This window comes from Heterodontus francisci, chromosome 36 (assembly GCF_036365525.1).
Source record: "Heterodontus francisci isolate sHetFra1 chromosome 36, sHetFra1.hap1, whole genome shotgun sequence".
Classification (NCBI taxonomy): domain Eukaryota; kingdom Metazoa; phylum Chordata; class Chondrichthyes; order Heterodontiformes; family Heterodontidae; genus Heterodontus; species Heterodontus francisci.
In genome coordinates this window covers 33,190,365-33,211,723 of record NC_090406.1, presented here as the reverse complement: position 1 = coordinate 33,211,723, position 21,359 = coordinate 33,190,365, and the positions used below count along the sequence as shown (strand labels likewise).

The 21,359-nt window shown below is 42.0% G+C and overlaps 1 protein-coding gene across 2 annotated transcripts; it reads right to left on the bottom strand.

The window, feature by feature from the left end:
• Positions 1-560: 560 nt before the first annotated feature.
• LOC137351732 (amyloid-beta A4 precursor protein-binding family A member 1-like) lies at positions 561-21,007 on the bottom strand. 2 transcript variants are annotated; one of them, XM_068016477.1, is made up of 10 exons: positions 19,325-21,007; positions 17,566-17,602; positions 16,526-16,671; positions 15,462-15,548; positions 14,497-14,673; positions 13,899-14,075; positions 11,417-11,629; positions 7,625-7,744; positions 5,421-5,561; positions 561-4,203 (listed from the first exon to the last, which is right to left on the bottom strand). In XM_068016477.1, the coding sequence occupies exons 1-10, from the start codon at positions 20,537-20,539 to the stop codon at positions 4,132-4,134; spliced, it is 2,385 nt and encodes a 794-aa protein (XP_067872578.1). In that variant the 5' UTR covers positions 20,540-21,007; the 3' UTR covers positions 561-4,131. The 2 variants fall into 2 exon arrangements, with proteins under 2 accessions (XP_067872578.1, XP_067872579.1); XM_068016478.1 differs by lacking the exons at positions 561-4,203; positions 5,421-5,561 and adding an exon at positions 6,491-6,623.
• Positions 21,008-21,359: the final 352 nt, after the last annotated feature.

Sequence of the window (21,359 nt, the reverse complement as noted above, 5' to 3'; positions counted from 1 at the left end):
TTTTATCTCATCTGATGCTGTTGGGTTCAACTGTTAATAAACAACTGCTTTTTCCCAAACTTATCTTAAAGGCCTGCTCGGGTCTGCAAATGAAATCCGACCTGGCCCCGAGTCCTTTGACTTTTTCCTAAGCCCGACCCGACCACTGGAATATAATCAACTTTATTGAAGAGGTTGCGCTCTACCTTGGATTCAATCGCTCACTGCAGATTAGTACAGAGTCCAAATGCACGCTTCCCGCCTTGACGTCCTGGCTGTCACTGTGTCCAACCTAGCCCAACACAAGTCTGAACGCCGGACCCAGAAAAGCGACCCGACCCGACATGTCATCGGGCCCGGGTCGGGTAGCCATGCTCTAACTTGTCCCCCCTGCAAACCTGTCAGCCACCAACTTCTAATACTAACCCTGAAGTCAGCACCTTCAAGGGCCTATTACTTTACGAATTGATGGTGGGAGGAGGAAGCAGCATGTTAGGTAGTAAGAGTTAGTAGTTCTCATTTGAGGTTAAAAAAAAATTACCAAACATGGCAACTTCCCAACAGGCTACCAACCAATAAAGTCATCAGAAATGGTTTAATACAAGTTGATAGAGAGGGAGGATTTGATACCAATAAAATCCCCCCCAAAACAATAAGTTCTCCTTCAGGATGAACTGCATCAAAATTCAAATACTTGCCATGGATTTTCCAATGTACTTATCAATTTTATTCAATCTCTTCCAATTCTAATGTTGCAGTTGTCACTTGGTATAAAGTGGTTTGAAAAGCAAAACAACATTCCAAAATCTCTTTAAGTTAAAGGACTTAGGTATGCACATTCTATCATTATCCAGTTCATTTTCTAAATCTGTACCGTAGTGTCTGTACGTAACGCCCAGATTAAACAATTCTCCCTCTTGATTTTTCAATGGTGAACTGATCAGGTTCTGGTTCCCCAACAACCCATGGAGTCAATATCCAGTGTGCACACCATTAATTGTAGCACATTGTTCCCAAGCACAACATGCAGTATTGACACTTTCTGACCCAGTCCCTGCACACATACATCAATCTACTCACTGCCAAAACGCATTCCATTAACATGAACCCAACGGTTTATTCAGGTACTTTCTGTTAAGCCTGGAACAATATTTTCACTCATATCAGGCCAGCACCAGGTACAGCTTCAGGGTTGAGAAGGACTGTCTTTGGTCAGATGCCAGAAAAGTCTTTGCACAGAGGTGCAGTAGGCTAATAGGAAGTGTGATTGTGGCCAGGAGACTGGCCTTATTTAGAAAACAGCTAATGCTGCAGTTTGGAATGCAGTAGGGCTGGTATTCTGGAAGGATGGAGTGACACAACCGAAGCTCTTGTGATTAGTTGAATTCTAGCAAATGCTGCACAAACAGAAAATAAAATGTGGAAACCTGTGCCATCCCCTTTTTTAAAAACCAAGAAATGTACTTAGGCCACAACAACTGTATTTATTGCAATGAAAAGTGTAAATGAGCACCACATGAAGGAAGCACTATATTATATTATTTAAAAATGCAAGTCAGTCTGCCAGAGTAAAAGGATCTCTTGTTTTCATTCAAAATACCTAAATAGCACTCGTCAATAGCACATTCCTTTGGAAGAATTCAGGGCAGATCTGTGCAGAAAAGGCAGCTCGCAGGTGTATGGTTAAACACTACATGGGTCAAACTCTGATCATAGCAGTGATAGTCATTAACTTCTGATATAATTACTATAAGCACAAGGATATAGCTCTAGAGAATAGTTCTGGATGCACTGAGTGTTGCAGAGATTCCCTGCCCTCAATTTCCTCTCCCCCTTGTCTGAAGACACAGACTCCTGCTGAAATATTTATTTATTTTATTCAGAGATACAGCACTGAAACAGGCCCTGTCGGCCCACCGAGTCTGTGCCGACCAACAACCACCCATTTATACTAACCCTACAGTAATCCCATATTCCCTACCACCTACCTACACTAGGGGCAATTTACAACGGCCAATTGACCTATCACCTGCAAGTCTTTGGCTGTGGGAGGAAACGGGAGCACCCGGCGAAAACCCACGCGGTCACAGGGAGAACTTGCAAACTCCGCACAGGCAGTACCCAGAATTGAACCCGGGTCCCTGGAGCTGAGAGACTGCGGTGCTAACCACTGCGCCAAAGTTCCAAAGGTCTGAGAACCTCTCACAGTGACCGCCAACAGACAATATTTTTAACCCACAGCCCACACATTATGTATTTAATGATTAGGTGCGGGAGCCCTGGGTTGACTATTCTTCTCTCCCTCGCCCAGGGGCACTGATGGGGATTATTGCATCACCCGATCCAATTCTCCCACCAACCGTCTCAGCTGAGATCAGCTAATTCAGCACAGAGCAATGGCTGAACCAGGGACCTTCTGGTCTGTAACACATCAGATGGTGCATTTAGCAGCTGAGTCTTTTTCTCAACAGTTAACAGTAACTGAATATGAAACACTGTATAAGCATTGCTGTATGCATTGGGGTCAAGTCAGAGTTTACAGTCCTTAATAAGCACCCTAAGCATGCCATGTATATGGCTAGCTTAATGGTGCTTTTCAAGGCACCAAAGGCAAGTATTTGTCAGTGAGGTATCCTCAGAATATTTTCAATGCAATTAATTTCCCCTTCACCCCCCCACCACACACTCCACCAAACTCTACTTTCTATTTCTCTTCTACTAAAAGTACTCATACCAGGGCTAACTTACACAGGCATTAATTCTGACCCCCAAGCCATCATGCCAGTGGCCATTCTTCATGTATGACCATAACTGTAAGTGCTGGCAGTCTATGCTAATGTGGAGAGCATTACAGCCATGCCCGACTCTGCTCCAGCCTGATGTTCACACACTTGCTAACAGGAGTCACTGGATAGCGACTAGTCTTTTTATGAAGTTTGGAACACGTAGATAGATTTTTTGAAAAATTCCAAGAGACAATTTCTTCCTCAGAGTTAGATAAAGCTTCACTATTTTAAAATTCCCTGTCATACTTCAAATTCCAGGGTGTAAGTGAATAAAATGTGAACTAAATAGAGCTCTCCTGCATGTACAAATCTAAACTATGTGTATATGTATGGACAATATACATATTACATACATTACTATTCAGGCTCCTGTACTTTATATTGGGGAGGAGTGGTCACATTGGAGCAGAACCTTCTTGGAGTGCAGGTTTATCGGTCTTGACCATGGCTGTGGGTGCAGTTCCAAGAGTGCAAGCAGCCCTTCAGCAACTAAACAAAGTGGGCATTTGTGTGAGACAGTAAGGGTCAGAAGGATATTCCACTGAGCCCAATCCTGTCCTTGTTCATCATCTACATGTGCACTTTCCAGCAAGTATCACTGGACAGTGATCAGCAGCAGAAACACCAAGCTGATATTTTTGTCTCCTTATTTAGAGGCACCAATTTTAGCACTTGTAATTTTGCCCTGAAATTTTGAAGATCTATACATAAAATTGTAAACTGCATTTTGTATAGGCCAGAGCAAAGTCCTTATCTCAGGAAGCCAGGCGGTTGGAAAGGCACCCTGAACAAACAATACTGAGCAGTTTCCAGAACAAGGGGCAGGGTCATACCTTCATGGTCTCTGGGATTGCATACATCCTGTCTGTTTAATACAAGCTTTTTCTTAGCTTATTTTTAAATACTTCAGTTGGTTAAAATAGTTGTCAAGCCATGCCCTTATCATTGCTAAAATTAATTCATGTGAGATTCTACTTAAATAAAACAATGGAGCTGCTTGCAAATGCCATGTGATAATTAGTTTGTGCTGGTGAACGGCAAACACTTTGTGTGAATTCTTTTCCATGAAATACACAGTGCCAAGCTGCATCTCAGTAGCAGTCTCCAACATGTTGCACGCAGACCTTCCTGCCCTAGAGGTTGATTTATTTCTCCCTCACACACTGGCCTGTTGTGCTGCTGTAGCTTAGCCCCTAAATGGCAGCCAATTTAGTGCAGAGTAGAACGGCTGTGCAAAGTCATCTCTTGACCATGCCAATTAAGAATGGTGCTGTAATACTATCAAGGATCAACAAACCAAGCCATGTTAATGTGGAAGCTGTACATCCCAAAATATTTCAGCTGGCTAGTGGTGATGATCCTTTCTTTATATGTATATTGGTTGCTCCTGTCCTGTTAGCAGTCTGTATGTTGCAGCCGGCATAGTCTTTATGTGTATCTAGAAAAGAAAAATGGTTACCATGGCATAAATACTTCATAGCATTTCCAAATCTCTCGTCTTCATGTCAACATAATGCACGGTCTCAGGCAGTATTGAGCACAGAGCAGAGGGCCACGGTTTGATCTGGTCAGCGTTAATGTGAGCCAGGGCAGCAACTGGGGTTGTATAATTGGTCTCAGTGCCCTTGTTAGGGATGGGGGTGGAGGGGATGCAGAACCAGCCAGGGTTCATGTTCCTGATCGCCATCAGTGACCTCTTCTGAAAAATACAAGTGCATTAGAATGGACTAGAATGTGATGCCTTCCTGAAGATGAATAGTCTGTCACACCCACAGTCCAAGCTCATCGATGCAGAATACCACTTGGAGAAATAAACCAGACATCAGGGAGGGAAGGAGCATAGAAAAGAATTGCCCAAAAGTGCCCTCACGGACATCTGACTTTCTAATATATTGATTGTGTGAACATATTTTGAAACAAAGACCAAAACTGAATAAAATATGGTTAGTATTAAATTGCAGAATATAATGTACATGGAAACCTCATTATAAGAGTTATTGCAGTGTAACTATCCATCATATGGGGAGTCCTCTGGTGAATATTGGTCATTGATGGATAATCGAGACTTCTAAAACAGTGGTTGTAGACATTTAGTACAACCTTGACACAGGAATGAACACAAATTTCAAGCTTATTATGTATTTCTCTTATCTGTTGTCCCAGGGAACCCACCCTAGAAGCAATTACAAGTTGATTGTGTATTATCTATCAATTTATTAGGCTTTTTGGCTCCCTGCCACTCCTGCAGTTATAGATTTTTTCTAGGGCATAATTCCATAGGTATCAGCTACTCCATGGTACCTTGTTCAAGTAGCAGGTAATTTAACTGTGGAAGGGGATCATAATCTAAATCAACTCTGTCTGTACACAATATCCACATGGGTGCACATTGTAATTGGTCTACCAGATAGTGATCATGAGCAGGAAACCTGACAGACTTTTTGACCTTCCCCTAACCCAGGGGCATTAAGGACAATTGTAGCAATCCTAATGCGGACTCAGTTGGGCTCAGTAGGGGCTAGAAATGGAATCTGGTCTGTTTGCCTCAGTGGGCTGTGCATGCAGTCACCCAGCCAGCTATCGGTGAACAGGGTACTTCTCAGACATTATACAGTTTTTTTTTTTAATAACCTGCTCTGTATTTTTGCCACTTACCTCACCAGTGGCATTTGACAGTCTTTGCACAATCTTTTCATGTGGAGTTGCAACAACACTTTGTCCATTTATTTCAATGATGCGGTGTCCTACACGGATTCCGCCTCGCTCTGCAATACCACCTCTCATTAGGCTGTAGATCTGAATCGAGAAGTCAAGAGAATATTTAGCTACATTAACTTGTTAGCTTATTAGGATGTTGAACTGTTGCTGATTTTGCATCAAGACCTAGTGCCTTTAAAATAAAAACACTTTTACACAGCAATTCCATTCACTTTGCTGTCCCTTACTCTATTTCCTCCTTTCCTTTTTTCTTTTATAAAAGTGTTTGAGATACATTTTTTTTGAAAACCTAGTTTCTCTTTCTACACCTTATTTCTCAAAAATAAATTTAAAAACCTTTTGGTAATCTTTCTTCTTCCTCTGCCACCTTTGAAAGTTTTCAAAAAATGTTCTGACTGGCCAATCAAAAGCTACAAGAATCATGAATGACACTGTCACATGATTAATCTCTGATCCTCAAACATCACAATGGAGATGTACTCAACAGCAGCCAGCATGGGGAAGGCATACTTGGCTGAGTAAACTTACAGCATACAAAGGGTCAATCTAGCGCAAAACCTATTGCCATATGATTTTTAAATCTATCATTCAGCACTCAGCACACACCACACACAAGCAACTCAACTGTTAGCAGAAATTTTGAATAAAAAGGGTCCATTTTCTAAAACTTAATCCCAAGTGACTTGTTTAAGACTGAACTGAGCTACAGGTTCTGATGATCTCAGCGTTGATCTCAATCTCTGGGTTAGATTATAGCCCCTGTAACTCACTCCTAGCATTTATCTGATGTCTAAAGTGGCAATGGCAAGGATGTACAATACTTGCTATAAAGGTCTTAAATTAATTGAATTTAGACAGTGTCAAGCAACTCCTAATGGGTATATACTAACAGCATAATCCTACTCCTGATTTAGTAATGAGAGAAACCATAAAATAGCTGACATTAGAAAGGGAGAGGGAGCACTATTCTGCATCTCACCTGTGTTTACCTGAGCTGTTGACCTGGGAAAGTGTTCCATTCCTATCAGGCACTTTGAAGGGTACAAGATTTTTTTAAAAAGTAAAAGCACTCTTTTCTACTGTCTGCATTGTCAGAGGTGCCATCCTTCAGGTGAGACATTAAACTGAGGCTTTGTCAGTCTGTTCAGATGCATTTGTTTGGAAGGAAACAGGTGATAGGAAAAGTTAACACTGCCTGAACACATGCAGAGATTTTTTAAGCAAGCAACTTCCTAGGATTCACACAGGGACATGTACATGCAATAACTAGGACCTACCCCTTTAGAGTTTCCCCTTTAGAGGAACTGGAATTTACATAACATCTTTCACAATCACATCCCAATCACTTTACAGCCAATTAAAACTTTTTTTTTTGAAGTGTTATAACATAGGAAACAGAGCAGCGAAATTTCCACACAGCAAGGCCACACAAACAGCAATAAGATAATGATGAGATAATCTGATTCAGTTATGTTGGTTTAACAAAACACTCAAAAGGAAAATCAAGCTCTAGGTTAATTGATAATCACAGATATCTCAACTTATCAATGTGGCAGCCAGAAAGGATAATGCCAAGTATTTCCTCTGGGAATTCAGATGGATTCTAAGTTACACATATTGCAGATAAATTAGATTTGATTTGTAAATTGAAGATCAAGCTTAATTCTTTCTGTGCCATAGACAAATTACCCCAACTAAATATGATGGAGTTGCCAGCGCCACAATGGCCGCTGGTTCTGTTTGGTACCAGTTTTCAGCTGGCGGACACTATTCATTGTTCCCTGCTCTATCACCAACAGTGGAACCCAGCAGACAAAACAGATAAATAATATTAAACTTTAAAAAGGCTTAGAACAGAGTTCATTAAAATTTAGCTGTTAAAACGTTCAAACGGCGACAGGGTAAAAAGAAATATTTAAAAGTTTAGTTTAAATTATTTTCATGATATGGAGTTAAATTTACAGTAATAGTGATTTCTGACATGAGTAGAAAGCTGTAACATTTGTGCTTGTTTCATTGAGCTATGACATTTTTTTTCTACAAAATGGCAGGACCTGGGAGACTAGAAATTTCCTTGGGGTTAAGAGTTGAAATCTACTTAAAGTAACTTGTGTAAAAACAGTACACAATATTTTACTTACAATGCCATCCTGTACACTAAATCCGAGCTGGTGCTTCTGATCCGGTCGTTTGATAATCGCTGTGGTGACTGGAGGGCAGCGCACAATATTGAGCTTCACTTCAGACTGGTATTTCAAGTCCTTTAAAAGCAATACATTAAATGTCAGCAAGAAAGATTCCCCGTTAAAAAAAAGAATCCACTGGTAGTAAGGTTACCACAAAAAACATGCAAGGAATGCTCAACAGTGCTAACCATTCCTTACCTCAGTAGGAGTCATACTGAATAAACAGGAAAGGATAACACCCTTGTTCAAAAAAGGGTGTAAAGATAAACCCAGCAACTACAGGCCTATCAGTTTAACCTCGGTGATGGGAAAACTGTTAGAGATGATAATTAGGGACAAAATCAACAGTCACTTGGACAAGTGTGGATTAATTAGGGAAAGCCAGCACGGATTTGTTAAAGGCAAATCGTGTTTAACGAACTTGATTGAGTTTTTCGATAAGGTAACAGAGATGGATGATGATGGTAATACGATTGATGTGGTGTCTATGCACTCCCAAAAGGTGTTTGATAAAGTGCCATATAATTGACCTACCAGCAAAGTTGACACCCCAGGAATAAAAGGGAAAATGGCAACACGGATACAAAGTTGGCTGAGTGACAGGAAACAAACAGTAGTGATGAATGGTTGTTTTTCTGACTGGAGGAAGGTATACAGCGGGGTTCCCCAGCGGCCGATACTAGGACCACTGCTTTTCTTGATATATATTAAAGATCTCAACTTGGGTGTGCAGGGCACAGTTTCAAAATTTGCAGATGACACAAAACTTGGAAATATTGTGAACTGTGAGGAAGATAGTGATAAACTTCAAGAGGACTTAGACATGCTGAAGAATGAACTGACACGCGGCAGATGAAATTTAATGAAAAGATGTGTAAAGTGGGCCATTCTGGTAGGAAGATCAAAGAGAGGCAGTATAAAATAAAGGCCACAATTCTAAAGGGGGTTCAGGAACAGACAGACCTGGAGGTATATGTGCATAAATCATTGAAGGTGGCAGTGCAGGTTGAGAAAGTGGTTAAAAAGGCATGTGGGATCCTGGGCTTTATAAATTGAGGCACAGAGCACAAAAGCAAGGAATTTATGATGAACCTTTAAAAAAACCTCTGGTTCAGCTTCAATTGGGTAGTGTGTCCAATTCTGGGCACTTTAGGAAAGATGTGAAGGCTTTAGAAAGGATGCAGAAAAGATTTACAAAAATGGTTCCAGGGTTGAGGGACTTCAGTTGCATGGATACATTGGAGAAGATGGGGTTGTTCTGAGAGTAGGTTGAAAGGAGATTTGACAGAGGTGTTCAAAATCATGAGGCATTTAGACAGAGAGAACCGTTCCCATTGGCGGAAGGGCTGAGAACCAGAGGACACCGATTTAAGCTAATTGGCAAAAGAACCAACGGCAACATGAGGAAAAAGGTTTTTTTTAAGGTAGCCTGTGGTTAGGATCTGGAATGCCTTGAGTGCGTGGTGGAGGCAGATTCAATCGAGGCTTTCAAAAGGAAATTGGATAAGCACCTGAAGAGAAAAAACTTGCAGGGCTATGGGGAAAGTGCAAGGAAGCGGGACTAGCTAAGTTGCTGTTGCAGGGAGCTGACACAGACACGAAAGGCCAAATGGCCTCCATATATGCTGTAATCATTCTATGATTCTGCTGCACCTGACAACAACTATTGATCATTTGTCTAATAACTTTTTAAAATTTATTTCTCATTGACTGCTGAGGTGCAACTTCATGGGTGCAGCAGCCATTCTTCATATGCTGAAACTGTATGGCAGGATTTTTTTTTATTGTTGGGGGCAATACAACCAAGCTATATCTGGAACCAAGCTATATCTGGTCATTAATACAAGAGATACTGGAAATGCTGCAAATCTGAAATAAAAACAGAAAATGCTGGAAATACTCAGCAGATGCAACAACTTATATTGATATGGTACCCTTAATGTAATAAAACATTCCAAGGCACTTTACAGGAGCATTATAAACGAAGTATGACACCTAGCCACAAAAGTTATGTTATTATTGTAGTGATCAAGAACCTCTCTCTGGCTGATTTTCTCTCCCTAATTTAGGGGTGCACAGGACTGTAGCATACCAACTACCCCCTCCTGCTGGGATTATCTAATTAACTCTTGGACTTTCTGAGCTGTATGACACAGCTCCTAACAGAGCCTTCCAGGTAGCTGAATAGTAAACTATGAAGTGAAATAGCTAAGCATACTTCTCAAATTGCATTCGACGTACCAAAGCTTTAAACCACTTCAGATCAGATGGATTGTTTTAAAACTGATCATCTCCTTGGACCCCTCCTCTTCAACATGCTATTCCTGGGCAACACCATCCGAAGACATGAAGTCAACTTTCACATATACACTGAAAACACCAGGTTCTACCTCTCCACCATTCCACTGCCTCAGTGCTGTCAGACTGCTTGTCCAACATTCAGTCATGGATGAGCCAGAATTTCCCCCAATTAAACAAAGCAAAGGCCAAAGCTATTGTCTTAAGCCCTACAATAAACTCTGTTCCCATGCCATTGATGCCATCCCCATCCACTGTTTCAGGTTGAACCAGATCCTCTGGAGCCTTGACATCCCATTCAACCCTCAGAATATAAATGCATGTTGTTGTTGGCATAAATATCCAGGTTGGTTCAACTTCACTTATGGTAATGGATTCCACATTCTAATACCCCTTTGTGCATAAATGTATCCTAGCTATACTTATTCCACCCACTTGTCTAAACAATTTCACTTGCAAAATACTAAGCGAACCACAAGTATGTTGAGGGCTTTTGATAAGCGAATAATATGACACGCTGCCTCAGCTTATTCTGACACTTTATACCAGTTTTTCCTTCATGCAAAAATAATCTGGAATCTCCAATAAAGCATTTAATAAAAATCTGATACCTTCACCCCCATTTTATTTTGTCTGTCCAATTCTCTCTTCGTTCCTCCTTAGGACACTGAATTTTGGAGTACAATCCCAGCATGCCAATGTGCTCCCAGTACCTTACACAATTGGCCATTCTTTATGTGGCGCAGTGGTTAGCACTGCAGCCTCACAGCTCCAGTGACCCGGGTTCAATTCTGGGCACTGCCTGTGCGGAGTTTGCAAGTTCTCCCTGTGACCGCGTGGGTTTCCGCCGGGTGCTCCGGTTTCCTCCCACAGCCAAAGACTTGCAGGTTGATAGGTAAATTGGCCATTGTAAATTGTCCCTAGTGTAGGTAGGTGATAGGGGAATTGAGGGGATGTGGTAGGAATATGGGATTAATGTAGGATTAGTATAAATGGGTGGTTGATGGCTGGCACAGACTCGGTGGGCCAAAGGGCCTGTTTCAGTGCTGTATCTCTAAATAAAAAATGTGCAAGCCTAGACAATAGAATGCCATTTGGCTATTTGAACAAGGAGGACATTAAATGAGCCTAATTTTTCCATTTTTCCTGGTACGGGTCACTAGATGTAGATCAGGAGCACATTGCCCACCCATAGCGCAAGGGTGTCAAGATCAATTTTATTGCTCTACTGTCATCCTAGCTTCAACTGAATCCAAAACCTTCCTGGTCTGACCGACTCAATAGCATAGCCAGCAGGAAATCCAACTGACACATCTTGGGAAGTTCCATTTAGTGGCTTACATCGATGCACTTCGAAGTTATATCTGAGGGACCAACAATAATTTATGACAAAGACCATTACTGCCCATGAAACTGTACCTAAACTGCAGAGCTGCAAGAATTCAGTACCTTGATTATGCCCTGGCAGGTAGAGAGCGGCAGTCCAACTAAACTAGTGCCATTTACAGAAATGATCTGGTCGCCGATGTTCAACTCTCCCGACCGTTCTGTGGGTCCACCGTGCATGAGGTTGGCTATCACCACTGTGGGAAGGATAGAGCCCCAGCCCGATTCCACTATCACAAGGCCAAGGATCTCTCCCTTTGCTTTTTCAATACAGACCTGTGTAGTAATCAGAACTACATCAATCACTCATACTCACAGTGAAAATATTGGAAGTTCAATAAGTAAAAGTAGCAACACAGATTCTAGTACAGTAATTGGCATGACTTCTCATGCTTAGCTTTACAAGCTAAGTCACAGAATTAGGCCAAAAAAAACCATGATGGGACACAGACTTTTCAACCAGCAGTCACCCCACCAACCAACCCTACACCTCCATTCCACTTTTCTCCCCTCATATTTTGAGGGCAGTCAGTTGCTATCGCACAAGCAGCTCTCATGAGCAATACCACTTACTGTCAGTTTGACTCTGATCTCTGTTGCATCTTTTTCTACTTTTATCCCCCCCAAGTTAATTTAAAATCAGCTACCACTCCCCCACCCGCCATGGCTAAAGAATCCAAATTGCTATTTCCTCAGGTTAGCCCAGATTTTGTGAGGCCAATTGTAGCAGCTCCGAATACCACCACAGCTGGCAGCCGATGCCTGAATACATGCCAGAGATTTTCTGGTCTGTAGGACTCAGAACTGTACCAGGCGATTAGGTGAGGACATATTGTGGGTACTTTTGTAAGGTGGCCATTAAGCGTTAGTTGGAAAATGAGGGTTACAATATTATCACCCCATCTCTGCTTCTGTGCTCCCTGTAGCTCGATGCTGTGCCAGAAATGCAGCTTACAAAATCACCACCATTAACATTCAAACACCACTTTCTTCTGTGCTGAACTTTCAGTCAGCAGAGATAACAACCCAATTCAAATCCACGAAGATTCCATTGCTTAGTTTTTTAGTGCATAGTGTACCTTCATAGCAACATCTGATATCTTTCGAGCCACTAAAGAGTAGGCATTCTGTTACATTATCTATAAACACATAATCGCCAGGGTCCTAGAGTTGAACAAATTTTTATAGGGTCAATTTCTAGCCACTCCGTCTCCCAAATTCAATTACAATTACTTCTCTTCCTTGCTCACTCTGTTGTCCTCTCCTTCTTCGCTACTTTTGAAAATATATCAGGGCACATTATAACGAATAAATGCACTGCTTAAATTTAAGCTTCAACACTGACACCAATTTATAAACTAGTCTTAGAAGAAAACGCCAAGATTTAATGTTGGACATTTCACAGCTCCCTGGACAGCCCAGTTGGTTAAAGACACTGCCATACTGAGCCATTATGCAGCTTTGGGCCCCATATCTAAGGAAGGTTATACTGCCTTGGAGACGGCACAGCGAAAGTTCACTGGATTGGTTCCTGGGATGACAGGGTTGTCCTGTGATGAGAGATTTAGCAAATTGGGCCTATACTGGCTGGAGTTTAGAAGAATGAGAGGTGATTTCTTTGAAACACACAAGATTGTGAAGTGGCTTGACAGGGTAGACATCGAGAGTTGTTCTCTTGGCTGGGGAATCTAGAACTCGGGGGCACAGTCTCAGGATAAGGGGCCAATCATTTAGGACTGAGATGTGAAGAAATTTCTTCACTCAAAGGGTTGTGAATCTTTGGAATTCTCTACCCCAGAAGGTTATGGATGCTCTATCATTGAATATATTTAAGGCTGAGGTAGACAGAATTTTGGTATATCAGAGAATCAAGAGATATGGGCAGCAGGCAGGCGTGGAGCTGAAGCAGATGATCAGCCATAATCTTACTGAATGGCAGAGCAGGCTCGAGGGGCCGTATGGTCTACTCCTGCTCCTATTTCTTATGTTCTTAAGAGACCAAATGGTCTTAGGATACATTCCTAGTCTGTTAACATGGTCAATTTCAGTAGTAGGGCCACTATCACTGCCCTAAGCCTGTCATAATCTACAGATTGGGTCGGGGGAAGGGGATACGTCTGCCTAAGGATTTATTCCTGATCACAATGTAGTGACCCTTGCTAACAGGTGCATGCAAGAAAAGAATCAGGTCAGTCAGTCTCAGCTGCAATATCCCACTATCCAATAGACTGTAGACTCACACACATTTCGGCATGGTGCAGATGTTTGCCTGCATCGTGGAACCATAAACCATCACGAGTCAATGCCTTTAAGAGAGATGGAGAAAAACTGGCAAACAAAAATCTTTTAACACTGGAGACTAAAGGGGACTCCTAAGGAACACCAAATATTGATAGATCTTCCTGCCCCCTCCACCTCCCTCCACCATCAGTCCACCAGCTATTTTTGCAAATATAAAGTTACCCATCCCAGATATTTTCAAACAGTCTCTTAACCTTAAAACAAGCAAAACTATGTTACTACTCACTTCACAGCAAATGCTCACCTCTTTGGAGTTCTCTGACTTGGAAAAGTGTACAAGATCCCCGTTGTAAAGCTCTGTGTCAAGTAAATCATTGTATTCAGTAGGACTCAGATCCGCAGAATTGATGCCATTAGCGTTCAGAAACTGCTGATATGCCACGGTGAAAGCTTGGCCTATCGCTTGCGCGATAAGTGATGCCTGCAAGCAAAGACAGAAACTAAGCATTGGTTTAAGAAAAACATGTTGAGGTGTACTGTTAAAACTGAGAAGAACATACACAATGAGATTTGTACAAGTGCACACACTGAAGTGCATACACACAAGTTCTTTACAGGGCACTTTGCAGCAGTGAAGTTATCAATCTTTTTTATGTGGGGAAGCATTTGCAAAATCAATGCACTCCTGGGGATGCCCTTTGAATACTGACCTCAAAGAAGTAACAGGCAACCAAAGGAAAACAGTGTTATTACTGCAGAAAACATTCACTCATATAAAGCAATCTAAATAATACACTAAGTCAACAAATACAGAAATCTTATGACTCAGACGGAGATCCTCTACAGTCCAGGGACCATTGTTTGAACATCTATGCCATAGTGAAAAGACAAAAGCTACTTACATCTTCTGACTCAAAGACGTGGCATATCATCTTGTACTCTCGTTTTCCAGCAGGAGAGCTCCCGGTCTCTTGGTCTGGGGATTTACGTGGCAGTCGTCGGCGAGCCATGAAAACTATTGTGGTTCCAATATCTGCAATGTACGAAATGGTCTGTAGAGGGTGATCCATCAGTGCTTCCTACAGTAACAAGGATTCAATTTGTGATAATCCAAAGACACATTCCTGCAAACAGTTGCTAAATATGCCAAATGTTTTCCAGTTAAATGTATAGCTGTTCAGCCCTGCCACTAGGATTTCAATAAGTCTAGCAACAGGCATCTGAAATCTTCACTCTATCCACATGAATTGCGAAAACATCCTGCAAAATAATTATGGACTGTGTTCCAAACTTATGCAGCGACTGGAGAATTTTTTTTTGAACTGTCCAACACTAGGTATCAGCCAGTACTGAAAGAATGCTGCACAATTGGAGGTGCAGTCTTTCGGATGAGTTATTTATCCAAAGCTTCTTCTGCCCTCTCAGAGGAGCATAGAAGATCCCATGGCACTATTTAGAAGAGTAGGGGTGTTCATCATGGTGTCCTGGTGAATATTTATGCCTCAATTAAAATAGAAAATCTGGTCATAATCTCATCGCAGTTTGTGGGACCTCGCTGTATGCAAATTGGCTGTCGCAGTTCCTATATCACAGGCGACTACACTTGGGTCACCCTGAGGTTGTGAAAGGCACTATGTAAATGCAAGTCTTTTCTTTTTTTTACTGGTGGTTACAGGTCTCTCACCTGTGCTGATGGTGGTAGAAACAATTGGAGGTAAAGAATTAAGGGTATTGTACCATGTTAAAATGTACTACGTGGGATTTTTCCTAAACTGTCTTGATACCAATACACTGAATAAATCCAGTGACAGTGTAGCATGCATAGAACAGCCTAGGTATATATCTTAATAGCTGCTCCTTCGTTTACCTGTGTTTCTGCATTCAGTACTTTAATTCGCTGTGTTGATATGAACAGATCCACTGCAGTCATTGGTTGCGACTCTCCTTCTGGTGCCTAATAAACAAACACAAAGTATTTACTTCATCTGTATTCCCACTACTCTCTCCTGCAAACCTCTCTGCTCTTTTGGAGAAGCTTACTCCTTGTAGGAGTCAGCAAGTAGCAGGAATCCTTCAGTACCTCATCCAAGCAGCCATTCTTCAAATGCGAACCCAGACAGTGAATTTCAGCAATCTGTTCGACGAGAGGGACATCACAAGCAAACCCAATCATGTCCTCACCTGACGCGTGCATAGTGTTTTCCCAGCAGGGATCTTTTGACAGCAGCAAGAAGCTGGAAACCTGAATCTTTAAAAAAAAAACTTTCCTCTCTCCCTGTCCCAGGGAAACTGAGGACAATTGTAGCATCACATCCAAGATCAGCTAACAGAACTAGTTAAGTACCAAACCATGTGACCCTCCTGTTCTGTCTGGCACAGTACCACACTAGGGTTGTTTTCCTTAGAGCAGAGAAGGTTGAGGGGGGATATGATTGAGGTATACAAAATTATGAGGGGAATTGATAGGTTAGATAGGAAGAAACTTTTTCCCTTAGCGGAGGGGTCAATAACCAAGGGGCATAGGTTTAAGGTAAGGGGCAGGAGGTTTAGAGGGGATTTGAGGAAAACATTTTTCACCCAGAGGGTGGCTGGAATCTGGAATGCACTGCCTGAAGAGGTGGTAGAGGCAGGAACCCTCCCAACATTTAAGTATTTAGATGAGCACTTGAAACGCCACAGCATACAAGGCTACGGACCAAGTGCTGGAAAATGGGATTAGAATAGTTAGGTGCTTGATGGTCAGCACGGACACGATGGGCTGAAGGGCCTGTTTCTGTGCTGTATAACTCTATGAGGGTTATCACAGTGAGTACAAGGGCATCTGAGTACTGCTATAACTATATTTGAAGTGAATAGTTTACCACACTGCAAACTGCTAGAATTTGAAAATATGCTCAAAAAATTATAATAACTAATACTTTTCACAAGCACCTTTATCCTCCCCACTGCTTCCTGTGCTTGTGACATTCGGACGTTGGTTGATGGATTTTTGTCAGAGAACAGCTGGGTTGATCCAAGGTAACTTGCTGCAAATAGGATTCCATCGAGGAGATCCTCAGAATCGCAGGGTCCCAACACTTCATAGGGATAAAGAAGCAACAAGAGCACAGTTACTGAACGTTGTGTTTTAAACCATTCCTCTCCCACCCCCTGCCCTCCTAAAGGCATTGAGCATGGATTCCATGGATGCTGGTGCCTTCTGGTACCTGCCCATATGACCATTCTTCATGTGTGAGCCCACTGAATACCACCAGGCTTTCTGACCTTAGGGTCCATTACAGGCAAAACTGAAATGGTCTTCAACTGAAATCCGCACAGACGTACTTTCCAGCAGGATCAATAGATAATGATTAGGAGCATGAAGCCTGGCTTCACCCGCCCCACCCCCAACCAACCTGCTCTAACACAGGAGATGCTAAGGCAAATTGTAGAACTCCCATCATCGCCCTGCAGAAATCAACTAATTTAGCATTGACCAAGGACTTGGTATCTTGTTGAATGATAGTAGAGCAACTGAGGATTGAACTTGGCTCTTAGCTGGATGCATAACATATGGCTGCGTCCATTTACTTCACGTTAGCACTGGATGAGACATTAAACTGAGGTCCCATATGCCCCTCAGGTGAGTGCAAAATATGCCAAAGCACTACTTGAAAAACAGCAGGGAGGTTCTCCCTGGTGTCGTGGCCAATATTTATCTTCCAATTAACAGCACTCAAAAAATTATCTGGTCATTATCACGCTCCTGCATGTGAGACCTTGTTGTGCACAAATTGGTTGCCATGTTTCCTCCATTACAACAATGACTACTCTTCAAAAAAATGTACTTCATTGGCTGCAGAGTGCTTTGGGATGTCCTGATGTTGTGAAAGGCACTATATAAATGAAAGTGTTTCTTCTTTTCAATACTCTGACTCACCGTACAGTAAACACACAGATATTTGAAGATTACATAAGTGGAGTCAGTTTACCTTCTTTAAATGCAGGAAAGGAAAATTTCTTCTTTTGCTGAAATTTTAAAAAAATGAAGACTTTTAATAACAAGGGAAATTTAAATTAATTTGTTCAATTGCTGGAGGTGGTTTAATAAAAAAAGTGATGTATTTTTTTTTCTATATTATTACATCAATAAAAAGATCAACTCTGTCAGATGGCTTAGTAGTAAATAACCTGCCCAGTGCGTAACTGAGCCACACGGAAGGTTCTTCCCAAGCAGAATCAGCTAATCTCAGTCGAGGCACCAAATGGGGTGCACGTGCTTCGAGTCACTGTTTCACTCCCTTCCACTTTCTACTTGAATGCAGGAGTCCCAAACTCACTCCACAACCTCCCATAACAATTTGGCAAATGATATGGACTCACTTTGCAAGAAATTAAAAGAAAGAACCAGCATTAATCTACATATATATCGTAGTGCAGTCTGCAAGATGTCCCACTAATCCTCAAAATTCCTATATATAGTTTGATCCCAGCCCTATAAGCAATAGTTGGGGCACATAATATAGATTGTGTTTAAGGGGAATCTAGAAAAGTACATGAGGGAATAAGGAATAGAAGGATATGGTGATAAGGTGAAGTGAGGTGAGAGGAGTTTCATTTGAAGCATAAGCACTGGCATGGGCCGAATGGCCTGTCCCTGTGTTGTAGATACTATGTATGTAATTAAAGTGTACGTTTGGGCATCTGAATATTTGCACAATTTTCTGTAGCTCTTGCATGCCTGATGCCCTTTTACAGATGTGCAACAAATATGGATGTGTACACAGAAATGCAAACTCACACCTTTAAATATCTCTTCACTAAAAAGTGCAGGGTTCCTTGCTTGCAGATTATTGCTGGACCAAGCACAAAACTGGCTGACACTGCCAGCAGAGTAAAGCAAAACAATTTAACACAGGAAAATTTGAATTGCCAGAAGCAATACTGTGGATTCCTGGGGTACCAGTTTGTTTTATCCCTCTGTTGCTAGCTGTTTCTACTGGCAGATTTTTCATTAATGGAAATGCTCTAGCTAGCCTGCAACTCTGCTGAGAGCGAGTGGAAAGGTCGCAGGTATGGCTCAGCCGTCCCATGACATACAGCATCCAGGACTCACTATGAGCAACACCACAAGAAATCAAGTAGTTATTATATAAATACACTAAGATTGAATCACACCTCATTATAATATAAATGAGGAGTTTGAGACAAAGGGCTGCTGTCCACAAAGGTAAACGGCTGTCCATGATGTCATTTACATTGAGTAATCATTTAATTCAGGTCACTAGTGGGCAGAGTATGGTTATAGCGACCAGCAGAGGAATCGCAGTACTAAAACCATTGCATAGAGAAGCTTTCTCTACACAATCTGAATACCATATTTCAGCTCCAATCACCGAAAAGAACCACTACATAACTAGTGACAAATCCATTTCCCACACCACATTCAGCCTCAAGAGTGCGTCTGCCAATTTAATACCAGATTATTGAGAGTTTGCAACATGGACCTACACCTGTATACACAATGAGCTGAAGCTGTCCTAATTTATTTCCTTTCAGACTCAAAGTCAGAACAGATCTATATTTCATTCTGATGAAAGGTCATTGACCAGAAACGCTCACTGACACTCTCTCCACAGATGCTGCCAGACCTGCTGAGCATTTCCAACTTTTACTTCTTATATTTCATTAGTCTGAGTTGGATTAGATTAGAGGTCATTAAGCAGTATTCTAAGCAGTTTTCTTTCTTACCCGTTTATCATGTTCATAGACATTGCCTTCTTTATCACAATCGCCTTGACTCGCCGAATCAATGTGCTCAACACCATCATCAGGCAGAAAGGATTTGCTAATATACTCAACCTCTTCTTTTAACTCTTTAACAGCTAAAGACAAGGCCTCTCCCTCTTTCCTCCAGTCTTTCTTCAGCCTTAATAACAGCCTGCAATCTACAGGAGAGCTTGAATCATTTTCAATTGCCCCTTTGTTGCCTGCACAGAAATCAGGAGTATGCTGGTCCTGGAGCTTTCCCTCAATGATTTCCTCAGATTGGCCAAACTCATTTCCAGATGAAGCTTCTGGCCAACTGCAAGCGTCTCGTGAAGATTTGTGTTTCCCATCAGTTCCTGCTGGTGCGTGATTGAATACACCAATAACCTGATCACTGCACACCACCTCGTCAATTACACCAGATATTGAGCCTGAACAGCTTACTTGGATCAGTTCATTGCCATGATGAACCAGATCTTCCATTTTATTTCTGCTCAAACTTCTAGGTCTCTCAGTAGACACCATTAAAGGTTCAGGACTCATCTCAGTCAAAACATCCTGATGGTTAACCATACCAAATGACTGGCTGTCATCATTCTCTCCATCAGTTATGAATTTGCTACCACTCTCTAAACTATAACCATCTGACATTAACTGGAAAGGCAGTTTTGGTTCTCTTTCCAAGGTGCCCCGTTCATAAAGGCGTAATTGAGTCAAAAGCAATTTAATTTGGCAGTGATCATCATCCTCATTATCTTGAAGCTTTGAAGTCTCCTCTATGTTATCAGTTCCTGAACTGAAGTCTATCACAGCATCTTCAATCAAGTTGTTTTCAGAATCTGCAGTTAGGTCTGATGGATACAAGTGCACAGCACCAACAGTAACACTGCCTTCTTCAGTCATTGCATTTTCTAAATCCACATTGTCTGCACAGTTGTCTTCCTCATTAACATCTTCACTCACAAGCACTGTGTGTGCATCAACATAAAAATCTTCCCCCGAACCCCCTCCATTGGTATCCCTGCTGCCATGAAGGTTTTCCTGAGAATCATTTTTATTAACCTCAGTCAGAAATGTTTCCCCATTTACTTCATCATATTCCAGTTCTTGTCCATCCACCCTAACCCCATTCATACAATGGCTTGAAGGGACTAGGGGACCACCTTCAGCCTCAGTGAGACCTTCCTGCCTGTTCATTATCTCCTATTTGTGCAGGAAAAGTGTGATATAAAGTCTAAGCATGATTTTTAAGTCTGGGGGAGGGGGAGCTAGTGAAAATGGAAGGGTACAAACTTCCAAGGAAATCCGCTCAGCTCTGGGTGCAGAAAGCCCAAACCTGCTTACAAGTAAACAAAGCCCCGGCTAATAGTGAGCTCCTATTGGGATGTGACTGTCTGGCCCCAGGCGGGGTTGCTCAGGCTGGGCAACTCAAACTGCCGAATTCCGATCCCCATTCCTGGGCTGCTGCTACTGGAAGGTCCGAGGCCTACAATCCAACTTGAATAGGTTCCCAACAGCTGCTGTTCCTGACTCTACATCAGCATCGCCCAACAAACCACACTCATCTTCCCTCAGCCGCCACTGAGAGTCCGAGAAGCCTATAATGCTAGGCCCGGCTCCAGTCAACGTCTCCGGTCCCGGCTCGCGTCCTGACGCACGATCAACGTCACCCGTCATTTGCGTGATGACGTAGACTACCGTCTCGCTCTCCGATGCCTCGTCGTCACGTGATCGTTTCATTCATTAATCTGTCTCTGACATGCGATACTTACCTTAATATATCATCGTCAGAGAAATAAACATTGTTTCATATTATAGAAATTAAAATAACATTGAATGCTGGAGACCTGAAACAAAAAATAGAGAACTCGTCAACAACTGAGGGTGGGAGAGGAAGAGCAGGTTGCCAACTCTCCAGGATTGGCCTGGAGTCTCCCGGAGTTTAGGGCAAATCTTTAGATCACTGCTGCAAGCAATCCGGGAGATAAATAACCGGGGCATTTTAAAAAATTGTGAA

Bases quoted from the DNA above. Each gene is read 5' to 3' on its own strand.
- LOC137351732 (XM_068016477.1), bottom strand. From the start codon at position 20,539: ATGAACAGGCAGGAAGGTCTCACTGAGGCTGAAGGTGGTCCCCTAGTC. The intron at 17,603-19,324 runs GTAAGAAAGAAA...TTAAAATTTCAG, and splicing joins TCTATGAACATGATAAACGG to CAAAAGAAGAAATTTTCCTT. The intron at 7,745-11,416 runs GTACTGAATTCT...TTGCTTTTAAAG, and splicing joins CCTGCCAGGGCATAATCAAG to GACTTGAAATACCAGTCTGA.